The sequence below is a fragment of the Geotrypetes seraphini genome, chromosome 4 (assembly GCF_902459505.1).
Source record: "Geotrypetes seraphini chromosome 4, aGeoSer1.1, whole genome shotgun sequence".
NCBI lineage: Eukaryota > Metazoa > Chordata > Amphibia > Gymnophiona > Dermophiidae > Geotrypetes > Geotrypetes seraphini.
The window spans coordinates 295,229,592-295,250,727 of record NC_047087.1 but is presented as its reverse complement, the minus strand read 5'-3'; the positions used below and the strand labels follow the sequence as shown (position 1 = coordinate 295,250,727).

The following is a 21,136-nucleotide window of genomic DNA, read 5'->3' as shown; positions in this document are numbered from 1 at the left end:
CTTTATTCGATATACTGCAAGTTCTGTCTACAAAGACGTAGGAGACCATTGGCTGACGGTCCTGTTAGAAAGTGAAGCGAGACTCCATTTCGGGTCTTTTGGTCTGTTTTGGCAGGTTGTTGAGGTTACTGTTCTGCGGTGGGTGATCGAACCACATGCCTTCTTTCCTTACTCGTCACTCCTTTCTCATAGGAGCGATGTTCTGCTGTTTCGACTCGTCTCCAGTCAGCGACCAGGCATTTTAAGTTTTCTACAACAGAAGCGGCAGCAATTCGGACTACCTGCTCCCGTCAACTCCTCACTCTTCTCCCTGAGGTAACTTCCTGCTTTCCCGTAGGTGGGAACCCTTGGAGAGAGGGCTTGGGTTAGCGTAAGCAGGCTCTCCGAATCTCTGCCCGCTACAGAAAAAAGAGCTAAAAAGGCAGTTGGGATTGAAGCTGTGCAAAGTTTCTGCTGCACAAGGGAAGGGAGGGAGGGAAGGATAGAAAGCTGCTGCAGAGGGAAGGCACAAGGGGATTGGTAAGAGGGGAGGAAAGATGCTGCACATGTAGGGGAGAGAAAGGAAAGAGGAAAAATTGGGGTGGAGGAGAGGAAGGGAGAGATGATCATTGTACATGAAATAAAAAGACCTATTCCGAAAATAAGACCTAGTGTGTTTTTTGGGTCCAAAATTAATATAAGACAGTGTCTTATTTTCGGGGAACATGGTAATACTGTGGTCTTTATTTAAGAGGATGTAGGTGTGATAATCATACCAGAAACAATCTTTGGAAGTGATGATTCCAAGAAATTGAAGCAGATCATATTGAAACTGAAAGATAGAAACATGATGGCAGATGAAGGCCAAATGGCCCATTCTGTCTGCCCCTCCACAGTATCCACTATTATTCTAGGTTTAGGACAAACAGGCAGCATATTCTCACATGTGGGTGATGTCATCCATGGAGCTCACTACAGACAGTGTTAAAAGTGAACTGTCACTTTAAGTTTTAAGAAACTTTTTCAACTGCCCGCATCGCACATGTGCGAGTGCCTTCCCACCCGCTGTTGGCTCACAGTTCCTCAGTTCTTCGTTATCTACGGAGCGAAGTTCTTTTTCTGGACTTCATCCTGTCTGCATTGCCTTCAACCCATAACATTTTACTATCGAGTGGCCTTTGGCCATTTTTTTCTTCACTTTTGTTATTCTTAGTTAAAAGACTAAAAGAAAATAATATGTTTTTCTTTTTTGTTACTTGGTCCTTCAGCCTTCGTGTTATTTTCTAGGCAGGCTTTTCCTATTTTCTCATCATTGAGTTTAATTTTGGCACTGCAATTTTTCCATTCATGTCGAAACCGTTGACCATTTTTAAAAAGTACTGTCGGTGCCAGTGGGCCTATCTTAATCACTGACCCACATAGTTGATATTTGCAGTTTTTGGGCCCTGAGCATCTTGTTGACACCTGCACATGCTGTTCTACCTATAAAAGCGCTCACAAAATGCTTGTTGCATTCAATAGCAGGCCAACCATCGCTCTCTATCTCTACAGGTTGTGTCTCCTTCAGGGCATGCATCCTCCTCAAGGCAACCCACCCCTCAACATCCTGCCACACCAGTGGTACTGGCTATTGAGCCAAGGGTACTGGTGCAGCTTTTCAAAGAACAACTCAATGAGTTTTTCAGGAGGGAGATCGGTGACATGTTTAAATTACATGGGATACCGGTACTAGCATCAACTCCTTCGGTACCAGCCCAGCCTAAGCATAGAATCTCGAGGCCACGGGGTACCAATTCCAGATCTCCATTGAAACGTCAGTCTATTTCTTATCAATCTGCCAGTAGACATTGACGTGCTCCATCGAGGCATCGATCTCCAACATAGCAACAGCGATGCTCTTCATCCAAGCATCAGTGTCCTCCTTTGACACATTGACATTCTTCATCAACTAGATGCTCTGCCTCAATGCATCGTTGTTCTACATCGCGTCAATCCCATGTTTCCAAGGATAAGAGAACTTCCCATTGCTCCTCTTCATCAGATCAGTACCGAAGACATCGAGGAACATTGTCTTTTCGTTCTTATCATTCTCTACTACATTCTTCATCTTACCGAGAGTCACCTGGGGGTTCTTGCAGTTGATTCTGTTCTCTCACATCACCATACTGACTCTTGAGTGTGAGCCCACTTTGTCTGCCCCTGAGTCATATAGCATACCTTCAGATCCATCTCCTCTTCCTTCAAGAAAAAGATCTCCTCCTGAAGGATTTTCTTTTACTAGATATATTAGACACTTAGGCAAGGCCCTCACTGTCAAATTAAAGGCTGATTCTGAGCCCAGGGCAGAGCTCCTTGATGCCTTAGATTATGACAAACTTCCTAAAGAACTTCTTAAGTTACTATTGCATAATCTTCTTAAGGAGGCCCTCTTTCAAAACTGAGTCTCCTCTTTCTGTTACTGCAGTCCCAAGAAAAATTGATTCACTCTACAGAATAATTTCTTGTCCTGGATTTGACAAACTGCAACTACACCACCAATCGTTGTTTGTGGAGTTGACCCTTAAAAAAAATCTCCATTAACAGAGTTTACGCTTCTGCACCACTGGAACAGGAGGGTCGTATTATGGACAAATTTGATTTTCATCTCTGTCAAAACTATGTTGGCCAATAGAATGCTTAAATACAACTTCTACGTGTCATTTTATTTTAAACATCATGTAGAGAAGTTGGCTGACTTCAAGTAATATATTCCCCCAGAAAATCTTTAAGGATTTTCAGCAGATAACAGTCTTCTACAAACCAAAAAATATATGGCACGGACAATATTTGATGCTTTTGAAATGTCATCCAGAGCATTGGCCATGTCCATTATGATGAGGTGTCTTGTTTGGCTATGAGTCTCTGACATGGATATTAATCTTCAGAACCGTTTAGCCAAAATTCTATGCCTGAAGGGTTGAACTCTTCAGTGATAGAGGCTGCTACTTAAAAGCTGACTCAGAACAAAAACTAAGAGTCAACAATCTAAGTCTGCTTCAAAACAGATTCTAAGAGACAATACCATGCAACATCCTCTTCTTCCAAGCCCCCACCACAGAAGAGAAAAAAGCAGCAGTAACCTCAAAAGATCCAGATTGACCCCCTAAACTACCTTTCCTTCGGGTTTTTGCAGCACAAATGCATGACCTTGCATTTCTTAGCATTAAATTTTAGCTGCCAAATTTCAGACCATTCTTCAAGCTTCGCTAGGTCTTTCTTCATGTTATTTACCCCATCCATGGTTTCTACTCTATTGCAGATTTTGATATCATCCGCAAAGAGGCAAATCTTACCCAAAAGCCCTTCAGCAATGTCATTTACAAAAATGTTAAAAAGAACAGGCCCAAGAACAGAACCTTGAGGCACACTGGTAACATCCCTTTCCTCAGAGCGATCTACATTAACCACAACCCTCTGTTGTCTTCCATTCAACCAGTTCTTGACCCAGCCCATCACTTTGGGGCCCATCCTGAGGACACTCAGTTTATTTATTAGACGTCTGTTTGAAACACTTTCAAAGGCTTTGCTAAAATCTAAATACACAACATCTAGCGCACTCCCTCTATCCAATTCTCTGGTCACCAGTCAAAGAAATTGATTAGATTTTTTCTATAAGACCTACCTCTAAACTTCACCATTTTCTGTTTTAAAAGCATTTCCTTTAATTTGCTTACCACAGAAGTCAGATTTACTGGCCTGTAATTCTCTACTTCTTCCTTACTTCCACCTTTGTGTAGAGGGACCACTCCAGTTTTCTGATACCACTCCCTACTCTAGAGAAGCATTGAAAAGGTCAGTCAGCGGATCCACCAGAACTTCCCTAAATCCCTTCAGCACCCTCGGATGTACACCATCTGGCCCCATTGCTTTGTCTACCTTTAATTTAGCTAGCTACTCAGTAACACAACCCTCTGAAAATCTTTAAGGGTCTACCACTCCTCCATCCCTATTCGCATTTGTCTTCTGCGGTCCCGCTCCCGGATCTTCAACCGTAAACACAGAACAGAAATATTTTTTAAGCAATTCAGCCTTTTTCTTTTTTAGCTTCAACATATTCTTCCCCTTCACTTTTGAGTCTCAGAATGCCACTTTGCACTTTCTATCACTGATATATCTAAAAAAAATATCTTGTCTCCCCATTTTACAGTGTCTGCTATTTTTTCTTCCATTTGTATCTTTGCTTTCCTGACTACTCAACCAGCCTCTCTTAACTTTTCTAGATATTTTTGCTTGTCTTCATCTTTCTGCGATCTTTTGTAGTTTATGAAAGCTGACCTCTTATTCCTTACCTTCTCAGCTACTACTTTTGAGAACCAAAGTGGCTTTCTTTTCCTCTTACTTTTATTTACTTGCCTCACAGAAAGGTTTGTTGCCCTTACAATAACTCCTTTCTGTTTTGCCTACTGCATTTATACTCCTTCCAGACGTTCCCAACCAGACAATTCCTTACGTAATCCCCCATCCGTTCAAAGTTAGCCTTTTTTAAAGTTTAGAAACTTTACTTTTGAATGAGCCTTCTCTATACCCATCTTAATATTAAACCTTACCATGCAGTGATCACTGGATGCCACATGATCACCCACTGTAACATCAGATACACTTTCCCCATTTGTAAGCACTAAGTCCAGTATAACCCTATCCCGCATGGGTTTCATTAACAACTGCTGGAACAGTTCTCCTTGTAGAGAATCCAGGATCTCCCTACTTCTAGACAACCCTGCATAGGACTATGCAAAATATTCCTGCTTCCTCTACGTATAGGATGTGTCAGTTGAGTATGTGGACTCTGTGAGGAAGAACTGCTGTAAGATCTACAAACTGTGTACATGCTTGTTCTAAATTGATATTAAACAGACCTGTTTAAGGAACACGGAGTCTAGGCTTGGTAGTATTTTAGGCTAAAAGCCTAAAAAGTGTTAAACTGCTTGACTATCATTGAAGATATTGAGAGGTCAAGACAGGGACTTTAGAAGGGTCTGTCAGTCGGATCATTGAAAGTGCAGGGTCTTAGTGGACCTCTGTATGAGCCCTTAAGGGAATCTTCCCTTCTGGATCTTAAGGTCAAGATGATGTTCTTGGTGGTGATTATGTTGGTGAGATAAATCTCCAAGTTCCAAGCTCTTTCCTTCAGGGAGCCATTCCTCAAAATTATGGAAGCAGGACTCTCCTTACGCATGGTTCCATCCTTCTTACCCGAAAGTTGTGTCGGCCTTCCATGTTAAACAGGAAGTCCATTTACCCACTTTCCACCCTACAGGGTCAAAGAAAAAGGACATGGCATTGCATTTGCTGGATGTCAAGCAAGCTGTTCTCTTTTACCTTAAAGTTACCAATGAGTTACACATATTGGATCACTTTTTTTGTTCTGACCACTCATGCCAAGAAAGGGAGGCCAGCGTCTAAAAGCCTCCCTTAATCCAGATGGATTAAAATGACCTTTTCCTTTTCGTATGTGGGCTTCGATAAGCCACCACCAATTACATTGAAAGCTCACTCCAGCAAAGGAGTTGCTACCTCATGGACAGAGACTAGGACTGTCTTGCCTGAGGTGATCTGTAGAGCGGCTACATGGTCTACCCTCCATACTTTTACTAGGTTCTATAGGGTAGATTTAACAGCCAGGAAGAACACTGCTTTCGTGGCCTGCCCTAGACTCAGTGGGCCTGCCCTAGACTCTGGGGTCTGCTTTGGTATATCCCTATGGTTCAGGACCACTAGACACATTGCACTAGAAAGAAAGATTAGGCTCTTACTTCAATAATCTTTCTTGTAGATGTATATAGTGTTCCTGAAGCCCTGCCCTCTGCATCGGAATCAGTCTGGAGCTGGAGAAACCTCTGTCTTTCAGATGAGCTGAGAGAATAAATAAATAAAAGAAACATTCTCAAGTATATAGTCTGCTTCAAGTCTCTGTTGATAGCGGAACATGCAAGTAGCTATGAGCTCTATATAATATTAGTGCTGGTTGCACACATTTTTGTATCTGCTTTATAGCAGCTGTTTGAATGTTATAATGTTCATTGGTAATGTTTATTACAGAGCAGAACTGAATTGTATTGTTGGAGATTCTTCCCTGTTCCTCTTTCCGGTTATGTCTTTCATTACAATGCTACTTGATTGGTTTTGTACGAACTAAAGGGGCAGGAGCAGCTCCCTGGAAGGAGGTGGAATTGAAAAGAAGATTGACAGTAGAGAATGACACGGGGAAAAAAATCTTTCTCCGTCACTGCACCGTCCCTGGCCCACCAACCTCTGCACCACCCTGTCACAGCTGTTCCCTTCACCACCCCGTCACCGCCACCCCTTTCACCGCCCCTTCACCGCCACTGCCATCCCATTCACCGCCCCGTCACCGCAGCATCCATAAAAGCCTCAAACAGGTATGATTTTATATGCTTATCTTTATTAACGTATAAAGGAAACATTCTTTACAACTTACTTAACTATACAAAAACAAAACACAACCTGTACTAGCAGATTAAAAAAAAAAAAATGAACCAGCTCCGTGCTGCAAGAGCATCTCAACCGAACCGAACCCTCCCCCTCCTCTCCCCTCCCCTCAGGAACCCTGGGCAGGCAAGCAGAAGGACCTTACCTCTTACAACGAGTTCTAAAACGAAGTTTCAGCTTCAAGTCCGTGGTGACTCCGGTCCAAGCAGGCAGCAGCGACTCCAGCAACTCCAGTCCAAGCAGGCAGCAGCGACTCCAGCAACTCCAGTCCTCGCAGCTCCTTTCCAAAATCCCAATCGCTACTGCTGCGCCACTACAACTCATTAAATGGGGTTTTCAAATCATGTGTGGCAGTAGCGATTGGTCCCCTCACTGCTTGAGCAGGAAGAGGTGACTAATCAGGAGCCAGCACATTAAAAGGGAGCGGAGTCAATGCGGCAACGTGGTGATGAAGAGCTGGAATGGAGGAGACAGCATGGCCGCCGGAGGAAACAAAGGATCAGGCACGGTAAATCGCGGTTTCGCGGGTCACAATGAAGGGGGTAAATTTGCCTGCAGGGAAAAATCTTTTCACCGTTCTTGCGGGCGGTGAAAAGTTTTGTTCCCGTGTCTGCGGCAATTCGGCTGGAAAGTCTCCATAGCCTGCGAGCAAATCATAGCAGACCGCGGCTCCCCGCGGGGATCGCTCACCGTGTCATTCTCTAATTGACAGTTTTCTGCAAACAATTTGCAAGTTCATGTTGAAAACCTTATGGTTCAGGACCACTTAGTACATCTACAAGAAAGATTATTGAGGTAAGAATCTAATCTTTCTTTATGTGGTACACTTGGATATTTTTTTCCAATGCAAATGGTTGATGAACTTAGTGAATATTTTCTCTGTTTTGTGTATCTTGTGATTTTACAGGGCAGCAGAATTTGGGGGGGTAGTGATGACATGGCTTCCACAAGGCAGGAGAGCATTACTTCAGTGCTACCATCAGTCCAATGCAGGGTCATTACGCAAGCACAAGCCCACACTCTAGCACTGCCATGTCATGATTCCCTTTTCCCTGACAGGAAGCCAGTTTTGGAGGGGACAGCAGGACATGGCAGGTCTTCAGCGTGGGACTATGCTGGAAGGCTCCATGCCGCACTGATGCTTCCAGTCCAGACAAATGTGGAGGTGCAGCAACAGGCACACTTGGGCTGGGGGAAGTAAAGTGGAGACAGATGCTGGCCTTTTGGTGGGGGAGTAGGGAATGGAAGAAGAAATACTGATCACCTGAGGAAGGAGGGAATGAAGAGACACTGGCCACCTAGGAGAGGGGAAGGGAAAATACATGACTCTGGGGGGATATAGGAATAGGAAGGGGAGATCATGAATTATTGAAGGATCTGATAGGTGACGGAAGAAGAGAGGATGACTGGATTCCCCCTTCCCCTCCCCCAAAAAAAATAAAGTGGGAGGGTTAGACCTTTCAGCTGTCCCAGGTGGGGGGGGGGGGGTTTATAAGGATTTGAACTACCTATGGGGAGGGGGTGCATGGCTGAAAGTATATCTAGGGTGTCTGATATCTTTGTGCCACTCCTGAATACAGGCTGCTTTGGCTTTCTCCGCTGAGGAATTCACTCTGCCACATTTCTGATGATGTCATCAGTAACAGTAGCTTGGCAGAAGGAATTCCTCAGCGGACAAGGCTGAAGCAGCCTGTTTAGAGTGCTGCCAGCTCAACGCTGCTTTGGATGAAGGTATGTAGGGCTCGCTTGCAGCCAGCAGGGTTCAAATGGGAGGGAAGGATGGAGGGTCGGGGGGTTCGGCTGCACGGTGGGGGTGGGGGTGTGTGCTCAAGGGTTCTGCTGCACAAGGGATGGAAGGGAGGGAAGGATAGAAGATGGGCAAGGATTCTGCTGCCCAGGGGGATAGAAGTGAGGGGAGGAAAGATGCTGCACATGGGTAGAGAAAGGAAAGAGGAAAAATTGGAGTGAAGGAGAGAAAGGGTGAGATGATCATCTACATACCCCAAAAATAAGACCTAGTGCGTTTTTTGGGCTCCAAATTGATATAAGACACTGCCTTATTTTGGGGGAAACACGGTAGTGTTTTAACTACATTACCTTTCAGATAAAAAGAAGTTTTCAGTTTCTACTACTAAACAAATCAAATATTTTGCCAAAGAATATTCATTTATTATTCCTTTAGAAAAAAAACCAAACTATTATTCAAATCCCCTTAATACTTTGGTGCTTGCATTCAGAGTATTTTGTCATGGTAATGGAGGACATGCATGAGAAATATGCCTTATACAGTAGCACAATACCTGCAGCTGCTGATCTGTTTCTTGTTTTGTTTCTTTGCCCTTGTAGTCAGGAAGTCCACATCGGCCTTGGCAGTCCTATTTTGATCTTATCCTAGTAGATGCACGGAAGCCTTTGTTTTTTGGAGAGGGAACAGTACTACGGCAGGTGGATACTGTAAGTACCAGTGGAGCATGTTCTCTACTGAAAAGCAGGATTTGAATCAAGCACATAAATAGATAGTCATTTGATAGAACAGCGAACAGCGCTCATAGAGCTCAAAACTGGTGTAAACTTCTGAGCATGTACAACACTCTTCTCAGTTTTGTTTTGGGGTTTCTGCTCTGCCAAATGGGCACCAAAACAAATATCTCTCTACTTGCCTATTGAAGAGTTGTCTTTCTTGTTTTCTGACAATTTTGGTCCTTTTTTTTAGCTTGTTTTTTCTTGCAGAAAGTTATTTTCTTTTTTTCTTTTTTTTATAGTGCAGGCTTCAGATCTTGCCCAACCTGCAGGGAAAGAAACCTAATGATGAAACCCACAGTCTCTATCATTTGTTTCTGTTCATTGCATCACCAAAAGCATTATGGATTTGTGTGCATGTCCATGCAAGCCCAAAAAACTGCCTTAGTCAGATCCTTAACAATTATGAGGCAAAGGAGAGGCTCTTAATCTAAGGAAATACTTTTTTACAGAACGGGTGGAGATGCATGGAACAGTTTCCTGGTAAAGACTGTCTGAATTCAAGAAAGCATGGGACAGGAAGGTGGGATCTCTTAAAGAGAGGAGGAGATAGTGGATGCTGCAGATGGGCAGACTGCATGGGCCATTTGGCCTTTATCTGCCATCATGTTTCTAAGTAAAAGTGAAGAAAAAAAATATTCAACACTGAGATCAGCTGATTCTGTGGAGTTCACCAGGTCATCATCCTTCAAAATTCTTCTGTCGCCTCATGCAATGGTTTCAAAAGTTGTGCATGAAAGAACAATTCCATAACCCTTCTGAGAAGGCACCAGTCTTCGTTCAAACTTCTTTACTGAAACTCCAGATATCTTCAGTATTGATAAAGTGATTATTGTGAATACCTAGCCCCCAGCCCTTTCTTCCATCTCTGATGGAGGTCAAGGAATAACAGATACAAATTGTAGTTTAAAACGTCAGAGCCCTAATGGGTGTCTTGGTGATCTGCTAACTGGCAGAATCCAGACCAAGGGTCTCCCTGAGACTTGGGCTGCAGGCCCTTTTATTAATTATTATTCATTACATAAGTTAGTACATCTTCCAATTACAATACATTTACTTTATTAAGATACAATGATAAATTGCATATGACTGCTTTTTGCCACTAGGTCCATGTTTGGTTCATTGGTCATGTGATTTCTGGTCAATCTTACTTCATTAGTAATTTTCCCTAACGTTAACAACACTATAATGACTTATAAATCACATGCTCATAGTTTCACTCCTGTCAGCAATAAAGAGGGTTGCATCTAGACTAGGGCTGTACATCGATTAAAATTTTTAATCACACAATTAATTGCATAAAGCGCCCCTTCACATTTCCTCCTTTATAGTGCATGAGTACCCTTTCTTCCCTTCTCTCTTCCTTCTCCTACCCTCCCTCTGCCTACCACTCTGAGCTCATCATTTCTCTCCTTCCCTTCTGTCACCATTTCCCTTGGTTTTTCCATCCCTATTTCCAGAATCTAGCCTTCTCAAACATGATCCTATCTCCTCGTCTGCACATCTTTCTTCCAGCAAATCTTCTTGTGATCCTACTCTCGATCTCTCTCTCCCTTCGTGGTTGGGTCTCTCTCCCCCTCCCTTCATGGTTGGGTATCTCTCCTCCCTTCCTGGTTGGCTCTCTCTCTCTGTCTGAGTGGTTGGGTCCCCCCCACCTCTATCTGTGGTTGAGTGTTCCCCCCCTCTTATCTTCTCCCTGGTTGGATCTCTCTCTCTCTCTCCCCCCCTTCCCTCACTGGTTGGGTCTCCCTATCTCTTTCCCTTTTCCTCCCTCCCTCCATGGTTGGGTCTGTCTCCCTCCCTCGGTGGTTAGGTATGTCTCTCTACTTCCTCCCTCCCCCCTGTGGTCGGGTCTCTGTTTTTCTCTCCTCCCTCCTTCCCTCCCCCCCAAGGTCAGATTGGGTCAGTTGTTCTCATTCCCTCCCTCTAACTAATCTTTTATAACCCTCAGCAGTGTTTACGATTAAAGCAGAGCACTGCCGGCAAGCTCGCCTGTTCTACAGCCTCTCGTGGTCTCTTCAGTCCCTTCTTACACTATAACAGCTGATGTAACTTCCTGTTCCAGTGTAGCATGCACTAAAGGTATTGAGAGAGATTGGAGCCAGTGAGCTTACTTGCAATGTTCTGCTTTAATTACTCGCACTGCTGTAAAAGGTTAGTGGGAAGGAGGGGCTATAGTGGACCATGGCAAGGCAGCTCTCTGGGGATGGGCAGCAACAGCAGCTCTGGGGGTGGGTGATGGCAACAAAAGCAGTGGCGGCAATGGCAGCTTTTTGGGGATGGGCAGTGATGGCAATGGCAGTTCTCTGGGGGTGGGTGACGGCAGTGAGGGCAAGGCAGCTCTCTGGGTGTGAGCAGCAGTGGCAAAGAGGAAACAGTAATACAACGTTCCTCCTACATCGTCTTTGGCCTGATTTCTGTGGCACGCATAGGAAGTACTATCAGTCAGACTCGTTAATCTCATAAAAAATTTTTGTCACCAACAAGTTTACAATTTTATACAATATATTATACACAATCACTTGTTCCTTCTTAACCATACATCTTATTAATTAGTGAAATATCCCACCCCCATCCCTCCCATTTCTATATTTCATTCATTATCATATTCTATTTTTTTTCATTATATATTCAATCAGTCTTGTAAAGGTGCCAAATCATTTGAATATTCCATTAATGGCCCCCATATCTTTTTAAAATTATTATAGTTCCCATTTTGTAATGCTATAGCTTTTTCCATTCTATATATATAACACACTGTATTCCACCAAAACGTAAAATTCAGACTTATATAGTCTTTCCAATTCCTAGTTATATGCTGAATGGCAACTCCTGTTAATATTAATAATAATTTATTATTGGATCCTGAAATTTGACTTTTATATCTCATTGAAGTGCCAAATAAAATTGTATCATAGGACAGGGCAACATGATTTTCTAATAACAAATTAATTTGGGGCCAAATTGACTTCCAGAATGCATTTATGCAAGGACAGAAAAAAATTAAATGATCTAAAGTCCCTGCTTCTTGTTTACAATGCCAACATCTATTAGACCTAGAATTATCTACTTTCTGTAAGCGAACTGGGGTCCAAAACACTCTATGCAACAAAAACAACCATGTTTGTCTCATAGATGCCGACATTGTTGATTTTATTCTCCAAGACCAAATTCATGGCCATTGAGATGCCGAAATTTGGTGCTTAATCTCAATGCTCCAAATATCCCTCAACCCAGTTTTCTTTTTTTTATTCACATATTCGCTTAATAATTTATACCACTGTGCGGCTTGGTGACCCAAGAAATCTGCCTGAAAGCAAAGGAATTCTAAACTATATTGATTATTAAGAGTCTTCCATTCAGGGAACCGCTCCTGAATAGCCTGCTTCAATTGCAACCATTTAAAACTTTGATTTTTATTCAGACCAAATTTGTGTTGCAATTGTGAAAAACTAAGCAGTGATCCATTTAAAATAACATCATTCAAGGTACGAATACCCCCAATAATCCATTGCTTCCAAACGATTTGCGCTCCGCCAATTTTGATCTTGGAGTTTACCCAAATGGATTGATGTAAAGATTTAACAATTGGAATAGGTGACAGGCTACTAACATACCTTAATGTTTTCCATGTGTCAACAAATATTTTATCTTCTCTATATCTTCTAGGTATTTTTATACTAAGCAAATGAACAAAATGAAAAGGAAACAGGAGTCGCCATTCCAAATATAACCAATCTGGAACATTCTCCATGAGCTCTGGGAGGATCCAATACATACCCTGATGTAGAATATAGACTTGATGATACCTATAAAAATTTGGAAAATTTACCCCTCCCTCCATAATTGATCTTTGTAAAGATACTAAAGCAATTCTTTTACCTAACCAAACAAATTTCGTAAGAATACCATTTAACTTTTTATAGAATGACCCCTGAAAAAAAACTGGTATCATACTCATTTGATAGCAAACTACAGGCAATATCATCATTTTAATAGTTTGAACTCTCCCCCACCATGATAAATACAATGGATTCCATTTCTCACACATCTCTGTAACTTTTTTAAGTAAAAGTTTTTCATTTTCCTTTATTGTATCATCAACATTATTTTTGATTAGTATAACTAAATACTTTAGGCCCTCATCCTTCCATACAAAATCGAATGAATCGAATAATCCTTTGACACAGTGAACATTAAGCGGTAAAACTTCAGACTTACTCCAATTGATCTTATATTCTGAAAATTTTCCAAATCTCTCTATCAATTCAAGTAGGCATGGTATGGTGGTCACTGGATTCCTCAAATAAAGTAAAATATCATCTGCATAAGCAGACAGTTTATATTCCCAGTTTGAATAGGGAATACCTTTATCCCCTTTGCTTGATTAATAGCAATTAACAAGGGTTCCAGAACAACATCAAAAAGCAACGGAGATAAAGGACAACCCTGCCTAACCCCCCTCCGCAAGTCAAATCTATCTGATAAACTATTATTAATATATAATCTTGCATCAGGGGAGCTATACAGCGTTTGAACCATTTGAATGAATCCAGATCCCACCCCAAACCACTCCAATGCCTGATACATGAAATTCCATTCTACCCTATCAAAGGCCTTTTCTGCATCTAGAGAGACCATAAACGTCGGATCTTTTACTGTTTTTGTTAAATTTAAAGTATGAAACGCCAACCTAGTGTTATGTGAAGAATGTCTCCTTGCAACAAATCCTGTTTGATGAGTATCTATAATGTACGGGAGAGCTTTTGCCAATCTTAACGCCATTATTTTAGCAATAATTTTCCCATCTACATTAATTAATGAAATAGGCCTGTAGTTTGATACCAAATTAGGGTCTCTGTTTGGTTTTGGCAAAACAATAACTACCGAATCTGCCATAGTACCTGTAATACAACCATTAGTCAGTTGATACTTATACAAATTTAACAGATATGGTAAAAGAGTATTTTGAAATGATTTATAAAATTCCACTGTAAACCCATCACCACCTGGAGCGGATCCAACTCTAAGAGATTTCAATGCTTCTTCTAACTCTTTTAGAGATATAGGTTCTTCTAAACTTCCTTTTATATACTCAGGAATTTTTGGACCATCAAGTAAATTTAAAAAATTTAAACCATCTTGTTCTTTATTTCTATAGTTTTCTGAAGAATATAGATCCTTATAGAAAGCAAGAAACTGTTTTAAAATATGCTCATTTGTAGTGTATAATTCCCCTTTATTATAACAATTTTTGTCCTCCTTTTTTTTTGCCTTAAGATAATTTGCTAATAGCTTTCCAGCCTTATTTGAATGTCCATAATACTGAGCTTGCTGATAAAACAAATCCTCTCTAACAAGCTTTGAAGATAATTCATATTATTTGTCTTTAGCTTTTAACAAAATTTGTAATGTCTTATGTTCCCACCTATCCATTAATTTTTTTTCTAAAATTTTAATTTCTTTTTCTAAATCATAAAATTGTTTCTTAGCTTGTTTTCTGACATAAGCTGAGTATGAAATAATATAACCTCTCATGGTTGCTTTAAAAGCATCCCATACCATCTCAATATTAACCTCTCCAGAATCATTAATTTGAAAGAACTCATTCATTTTTGATTTAAACTCATCAATAAATTTTGGATCTGCAATCAAAGCATTATCGAACCTCCAAATCGGCTTTGCCTCCACTTGCTCATCCAATTGTAATTCAATCCAAACACCACCATGATCAGATAAAATTATCGGATCTATGATGGCTTTATTCACTTTTTGAGCTATTTTATTTGAAACAAATATATAATCAATTCTTGAAAACGATTTATGCACTTGCGAACAAAAGGAAAATTCCCAATCATTAAAATGAAGAATACGCCATATATCTGTTAAATCACAAGATTGAAACAAATTATCTAACCCTAATGATTTTAATATTTTACTTGGACTCTTGTCCATTATCGGATCCATTACAGCATTGAAATCTCTAGCCACCACTAGATTAGAAGCAGCCAGTGATAATAGTATTTTTTGCATATTTTTAAAAAAACTCCATTTGATTAGTATTTGGAGCATACAAATTAAACAAATCAAGGGTATTATTCCCCATGCTCATTTTGATATGTACCCACCTTCCCAAGGGATCTGCATCAACCATTTGAAAATTTGCTGAACATTTCTTACTTATTAATATTGCCACACCTGACTTCTTCCCATTCGCTGGCGCGAAAAAACACTTGGAAATCCACCCACCTTCCAGCTTCCTAGATTCATTAATCGATAGGTGCGTCTCTTGTATGAAATATATGTCCGAATTCTGTTTCTTAAGGAAATCTAATTTTCCTTTTCTTAATCACATGATTGAGGCCATTAACATTCAATGAAAAAAACTTAATCATCTTTAACATATATATCCATTCTAATAATATCATAATTTATAATTATTATCAAATGATCAGGAACCCATGCATTCATAACTTCCAATATTAAATCCATTAAACTCTCATTTCTCTTCTTTTCCAAATGTACTCTGCAACAAATATTCAATAATCCTTTAGTCCCCCTCCCTTCCCCTCCCTCCCTCCAAATATTCAATTGCCCTTCATCTTTCTCCCCCAAATTCATCACTAAATAAATTATTAATATTTCCCCCAACCCTATCCCTCCCAAACCCTCCCTCCAAATGGATAAACTTGTAACGCACATAGGAAATGCAACCCCACACTCCCCCCAGACAGCCTTTAAAAATATTTCATCTCATTTTATATATTATTAAAAATCTATTCAATTCAAATATTTTCCTACCTATAAATCAATTAATATCTTGACCTTAGATAACCATCTAAAGAAATTCATTTACCTATAATAGTATTCAATTAAATTCCATTATTCATTGTTATCCCTATATTTAATGTTTTAATAATTATCCCACCATATTTTATTTTATTAAATTAATGACCCCCATCCATACCCTACAATCTTTAAAAGACATAAACTTTTACTTAAAATATTTAATTTCATATCAAATTCATTTAATTTCATATATCTCTATTTCTTTCAAGAATATCTGTTCATTTATATCATATCTACTACTTATTAAAAATGTTTTATTATATCATACCTATAAATCAATTAATATATTGACCTTAAAGAACCCTCCAAAAATTCCTTTACCTTTAATAGCATTCAAATTCAGTTTCATAACTCAATGTTATCCCCATATTTAATATTTTAATACTTATCCCTCAATATATATTATTATTAAATTGATAATCCATTACTATCATATCTATTATTTATTAATATATTTTATTTTATCCCCTTTTGCCACTATACCCTGATGTTTCCATTAACTAAACTATATTATCAGGATCTAGAATGAATTTTTAAAACAGTCAATCTGCTTCACTTCTTCTTTCCTGATCAACTTCACATAGACATAGGTTCTGGATTTGTAAGGAAGTTCTTCAACTTTTCCGGGTCATCAAAATAAAGTGATTTGTTCCCCGAAGAAATTCTCATTCTTGCCGGGTAGTATAACCCGTACTTGTAACCTTTTTCCTTCAGCTGTGCTCTTAATTGAAGAAATTGCTGTCTCACAGCTACAGTGCCTTTTTCAAAGTCTGGCAGAAATATGATCTTAGATCCCTTATAGTTTAAATTTCTGTCTGCTTTTGCCAGACTCAGGATTTCCATTGCTTGGCTGAACCTTAACAGTTTAAAAATCAGAGGTCTAGGCTTTGAATTTCCAGCTGACCGTTTGAAAGGAATCCTGTGGGCACGTTCGATTTCTAATGGGAACCTTGTATTTAACTGAAGCAGTTTTGGAAGTAAATTTTCCAGAAATTGTATCGGATTTTCACCTTCCAAATTTTCTCCCAAACCAATAATTTTTATATTCTTCCTCCTTCCACGATTTTCATAGTCCACCAGTTTCTTCTGCAGTTCTCTGATCAGTTTATTATCTTTCTTTGTTTGTGCTGCAGTCATTTCTACCTGCTCCACTCTGGATTCTAAAATGGTCATTTTCTGATTCACTGCCTCCAACTGTCTATTTATATTTAAAACCTCTTCTTTTACTTCACTGATGCTTTCCGCATTTTTTGAATTTGTTGTGAGATTTTCTTCAGTTCCGCCAGTATTTCTTTCCTCCCACTTTCCTCTTCATCCGGAAGCGGGGCTTTAGCTGCGGCAACCATATCCTGTTTCAGACGCTTTGCCGTGCCAGCATTCGCGAAAGCTGAATCAATCTTTCCCTGCCTTGTACTCGCCATTCTTATATACCTCCCGATACAAGCCAAACTTGAAATTTCTTCAAAATAAGGTATATTATTTTATAAATTGCTGCCTGGGGAACGGAGCGACACGATCACACGTCCATGTATCGCGCGTGCCAAGCCACGCCCCCCTTATTTTTTATTTTTAATCTTTATTGATTTTCAAATATTAACAATGCAACACATCTTATAACGCTGTTTCAATAAACATTATTTTTTTTTAAAAAACACTTCTTATAACAGCATGTTAGCTTAGATACAGTGACCTGCTCTAGGATCTGGGATAGATTACCCAATCTTGCAAGAAGTAGCAGCTGGGACAAAACATCTATTTAAAAACTTACTTGCCAGTAATGCTAACCAAGCAGTATTCTTTTTTTACTGTATCTCTAAAACATTTCTTTATCATTCAGCTTCATCTTTTATTATCTATATATCCCAAGCAAAAGGATGTCATATATTTATTTATTTTTAGTATTTATATACCACTTATAGCCTAAGTGGTTTACATTTAGGTACTCAAGTATTTTTCCCTATCTGTCCTGGTGGGCTCACATCTCTATCTAATGTACCTGGGCATACATATTGGGGTATGGGCCTTCTGCTTATATCCTGCTTAATACTGTTTTTTTCTATCAAAGATCAGAGCATGAAGAAAATTCAAAACTATTTGATTCAAAAGCAGTCTCGGCGTATGATCTTTTCAACATGGAAGATTGGACACCCCTGCCCTAAGAGATCCCATATGCTAGTCCCAAGCTTTCTTGAATTTAGATTGTCTTTGTTTCCACCACTTCTAAACGTGGTCTTATGCAGGAGCATCAATACCCCCCTTTTTCCTACTGGCCATTCTTCTCTCCGCACTGAATCATCCTTCTAGGGAAGAAGTATTTTATGTATTGTAGAATTTTAAAAGGCCCATTTTATGTTATGTATGTTTGTATGGGAAATGCTTTGCTTCTAGGCAGTGTATAAATTTTAAAAATAAATAGATAAATGAACCTGTTTGGATCACCACATTCTGTCATGCCCAAATCCCACTCCATCCCCAAAACTATACTTGCATTTCTTAGCATTAAATCTTAGCTGCCAAATTTTAGACCATTCCTCAAGCTTCACTAGGTTCTTCCTCATGTTATCCAAACCATGACTACTGTAATAGCCTTTAAGTGAGAACTTCAAAGAAAGCATCAGAGAATCCTACAAATTGCTCAAAATGTTGCCACTATTACTATTACTATTATTTATAATTTCTTTAGCGCTGAAAAGCATACGCTGCGCTGTACATTTAACTTTCAATAGATTGTCCCTGCCTAAAATAACTTATAATCTAATTTGGACAGACAGGACATTTCATCACTAGTATTTTGAAATTTGACCATATACAGTCATGTGAAAAAATTAGCACACCCCATGAAATATTCAGTTCTTTCTTAAGAAATGTTCACATATCGATATCAAATCTTTACTTTATTTATCTCTGGAAAAGAAAATGATGAATTGCAGGTAAACAACAAACGTTTCTTTGATTTACTCATGAAACAAAAGATATCCACAAAAATATGTATTCTAACTGAGGAATAAATTAGGATACCCCTTACATATCCTCCAACTTAAAGTGACTGAAATCACACACAGGTGTATCACATCAGATGCACATGATTAGAACATCGTTACTCAGCATTTTAAAGGAGGTTTGCTCTACTTAAACCTCAAACATTTAATTTGGTGTGCTCATGACTGGTGTGGTGAGAGTGAACACCATGGTGATATCAAAAGAGCTGTCTGAGGCCTTCAGAAAGAAGAGGGTAACAGCTTATAAGTCTGGTAAGGGATTTAAAAAGATCTCGAAAGAACTTGACATTAGCTATTCCACGGTCCGGAAAATAGTGTACAAATGGAGAACTTTCCAAACAACTGCCAACAAGTTGACCCCCAGAGCAAGACCGCAAGATGCTAAAAGAAGTCTCCAAAAACATCACAGGGTCCAAACTATTAAGATGGTGATTTTGCCTGTAGTTTGTTACCAAATGGGTATGATACCAGTTTTTTTTCAGGGGTCTTTTTATAAAACGTTAAATAGTATTCTTACAAAATTTATTTGGCTAGGTAAAATTGCTAGAATTGCTTTACAAAAGCCAATTGCAGAGGGTGGGGTAAATTTTCCTAATTTCTATAGGTATCATCAATCCTATATTATGCGCCAGGGTATGTATTGGGTCCTCCCAGAGCTCATGGATAAGCTCCCAGATTGGTTGAAGTTGGAATGGCAACTTTTGTTTCCTCTCAGACTCTCCCATGTTCTTGGTATTAAAATGCCTAGAGTGGACGTGGCTTGGAGCGCGCACGATATGGCAGCTTAACCGCAGCGCTCCTCGTATCCAGGCAACAAACGGAAAAAAATAAAACTTTCACTTTGTCTGATCGATATAAAAATAACATAAAACAACGTCGGAAATGGCAAGTATGAAGCAGGGAAAATCTGAAAAGCCTTCAACATCGGGTATATCAGCAAAAAGAACAAAAGTAACTCCCCTGTCACCATCGAGTGTGCCGTTCCCGATGGAAGCTGAAGAACTCACTGAAAAATCCGATATTAAGACTGAACTGTTCAAAATAAAACTGATGCTGACTGAAAATGCTAGTAAAATCTCTGAAGTTAAAGAAGAACTTCTCAACATGAAACAAGAGATTCAAACCGAAAGACAGAGAATGGCAGTGATGGAAGAAAAAATGGAGCAATTTGAATCCTTCACACAAGAGTATGATAAAGATAAAAAAGAAGTAGCAGCTTTAAAAAATCAATTGGTGGATATGGAAAACCGAGGAAAAAGAAAGAACATCAGAATTTTAGGTCTGGCTGAAAATATTGAAGGAGGAGATCCTGTACAATTCTTGGAAAATCTTTTACCTAAACTGCTTCAGCTCAATTCAAAATGGCCGTTAGAGATAGAAAGAGCCCACAGAATCCCCATAAGAAAGCCAGTAAACCAGGCTGCTCCAAGACCTTTGATATTCAAGGTATTAAGGTACCAACATGCTCAGGAAATATTAAAAATGGCAAAAGCAAATAAAAACTTAAATTATAAAGGATCAAAACTGATTTTAGTTCCAGATTTTGCTAAATATACTGCAAATATAAGAAAACAATTCCTCACATTCAGACAGCAGTTAAAAGAAAAAGGTTACATATATGGAATATATTATCCGTCCACTATGAGAATATCCAGTGGAAATAAATCCATATACTTTCAAGATCCTGCAAAACTGAAAGAATTTTTGACACAAGAAGAACCTATGTTTATATAAAAAACAGAATAAAAGGAACAATTCAGCTGAAGAAAGAAGAAAGAAGATGGAAAAAAGGGAAAAATAAAGAAGATTATTAAAAAAAAATAAAATAAATAAGACATAAGAAATGTTTACTAAATGGAAAGATAATTTATTGATATATTGGATGCAATAATATAATATTATTTTATCAAATTAATTATTAATAAAACATATGCATCCACATTCATTAATATTAGTGAAAAAAAAAAAATTTTTTTTAATTATTAAAATATAAATTAATTATAAAATTAAATTATTTATATAAAATATATATTTTAATCAGAATAGAGAGTTTATTCAATTATATAAGCATATTAACTTATTATGATTAATGAATAATGAAAATGATTTATAATGAATTTATTATTAATATTATTGAAAGGAAAATTTGTTATATTGAGAATAAGACTTAAAAATGAAATATATTAATTTATTATAAAAACAATATTTTAATTCTATGTAAGAAGATTGTAATTTTAAGAAATATATACAAGATAAGAATTTGATTTATTGAAGGGATTAATTAATAAAATAGGTGTCTA

The 21,136-nt window shown here is 38.8% G+C and overlaps 1 protein-coding gene across 8 annotated transcripts in view; it reads left to right on the top strand.

Annotated features, from left to right (window-relative positions):
* NT5C2 (5'-nucleotidase, cytosolic II) overlaps positions 1 to 21,136 on the top strand; it is a 272,125-nt gene that overhangs the window by 198,245 nt on the left and 52,744 nt on the right. For 6 of the 8 annotated variants that reach the window (XM_033942075.1, XM_033942078.1, XM_033942077.1 and 3 more), the window contains 2 exons: positions 193 to 315; positions 8,815 to 8,922. In XM_033942075.1, the coding sequence (XP_033797966.1) occupies positions 193 to 315; positions 8,815 to 8,922 (231 nt within the window). The remainder of the gene's footprint in view (positions 1 to 192; positions 316 to 8,814; positions 8,923 to 21,136) is intronic. The other 2 variants (XM_033942080.1, XM_033942081.1) reach the window with 1 other exon arrangement.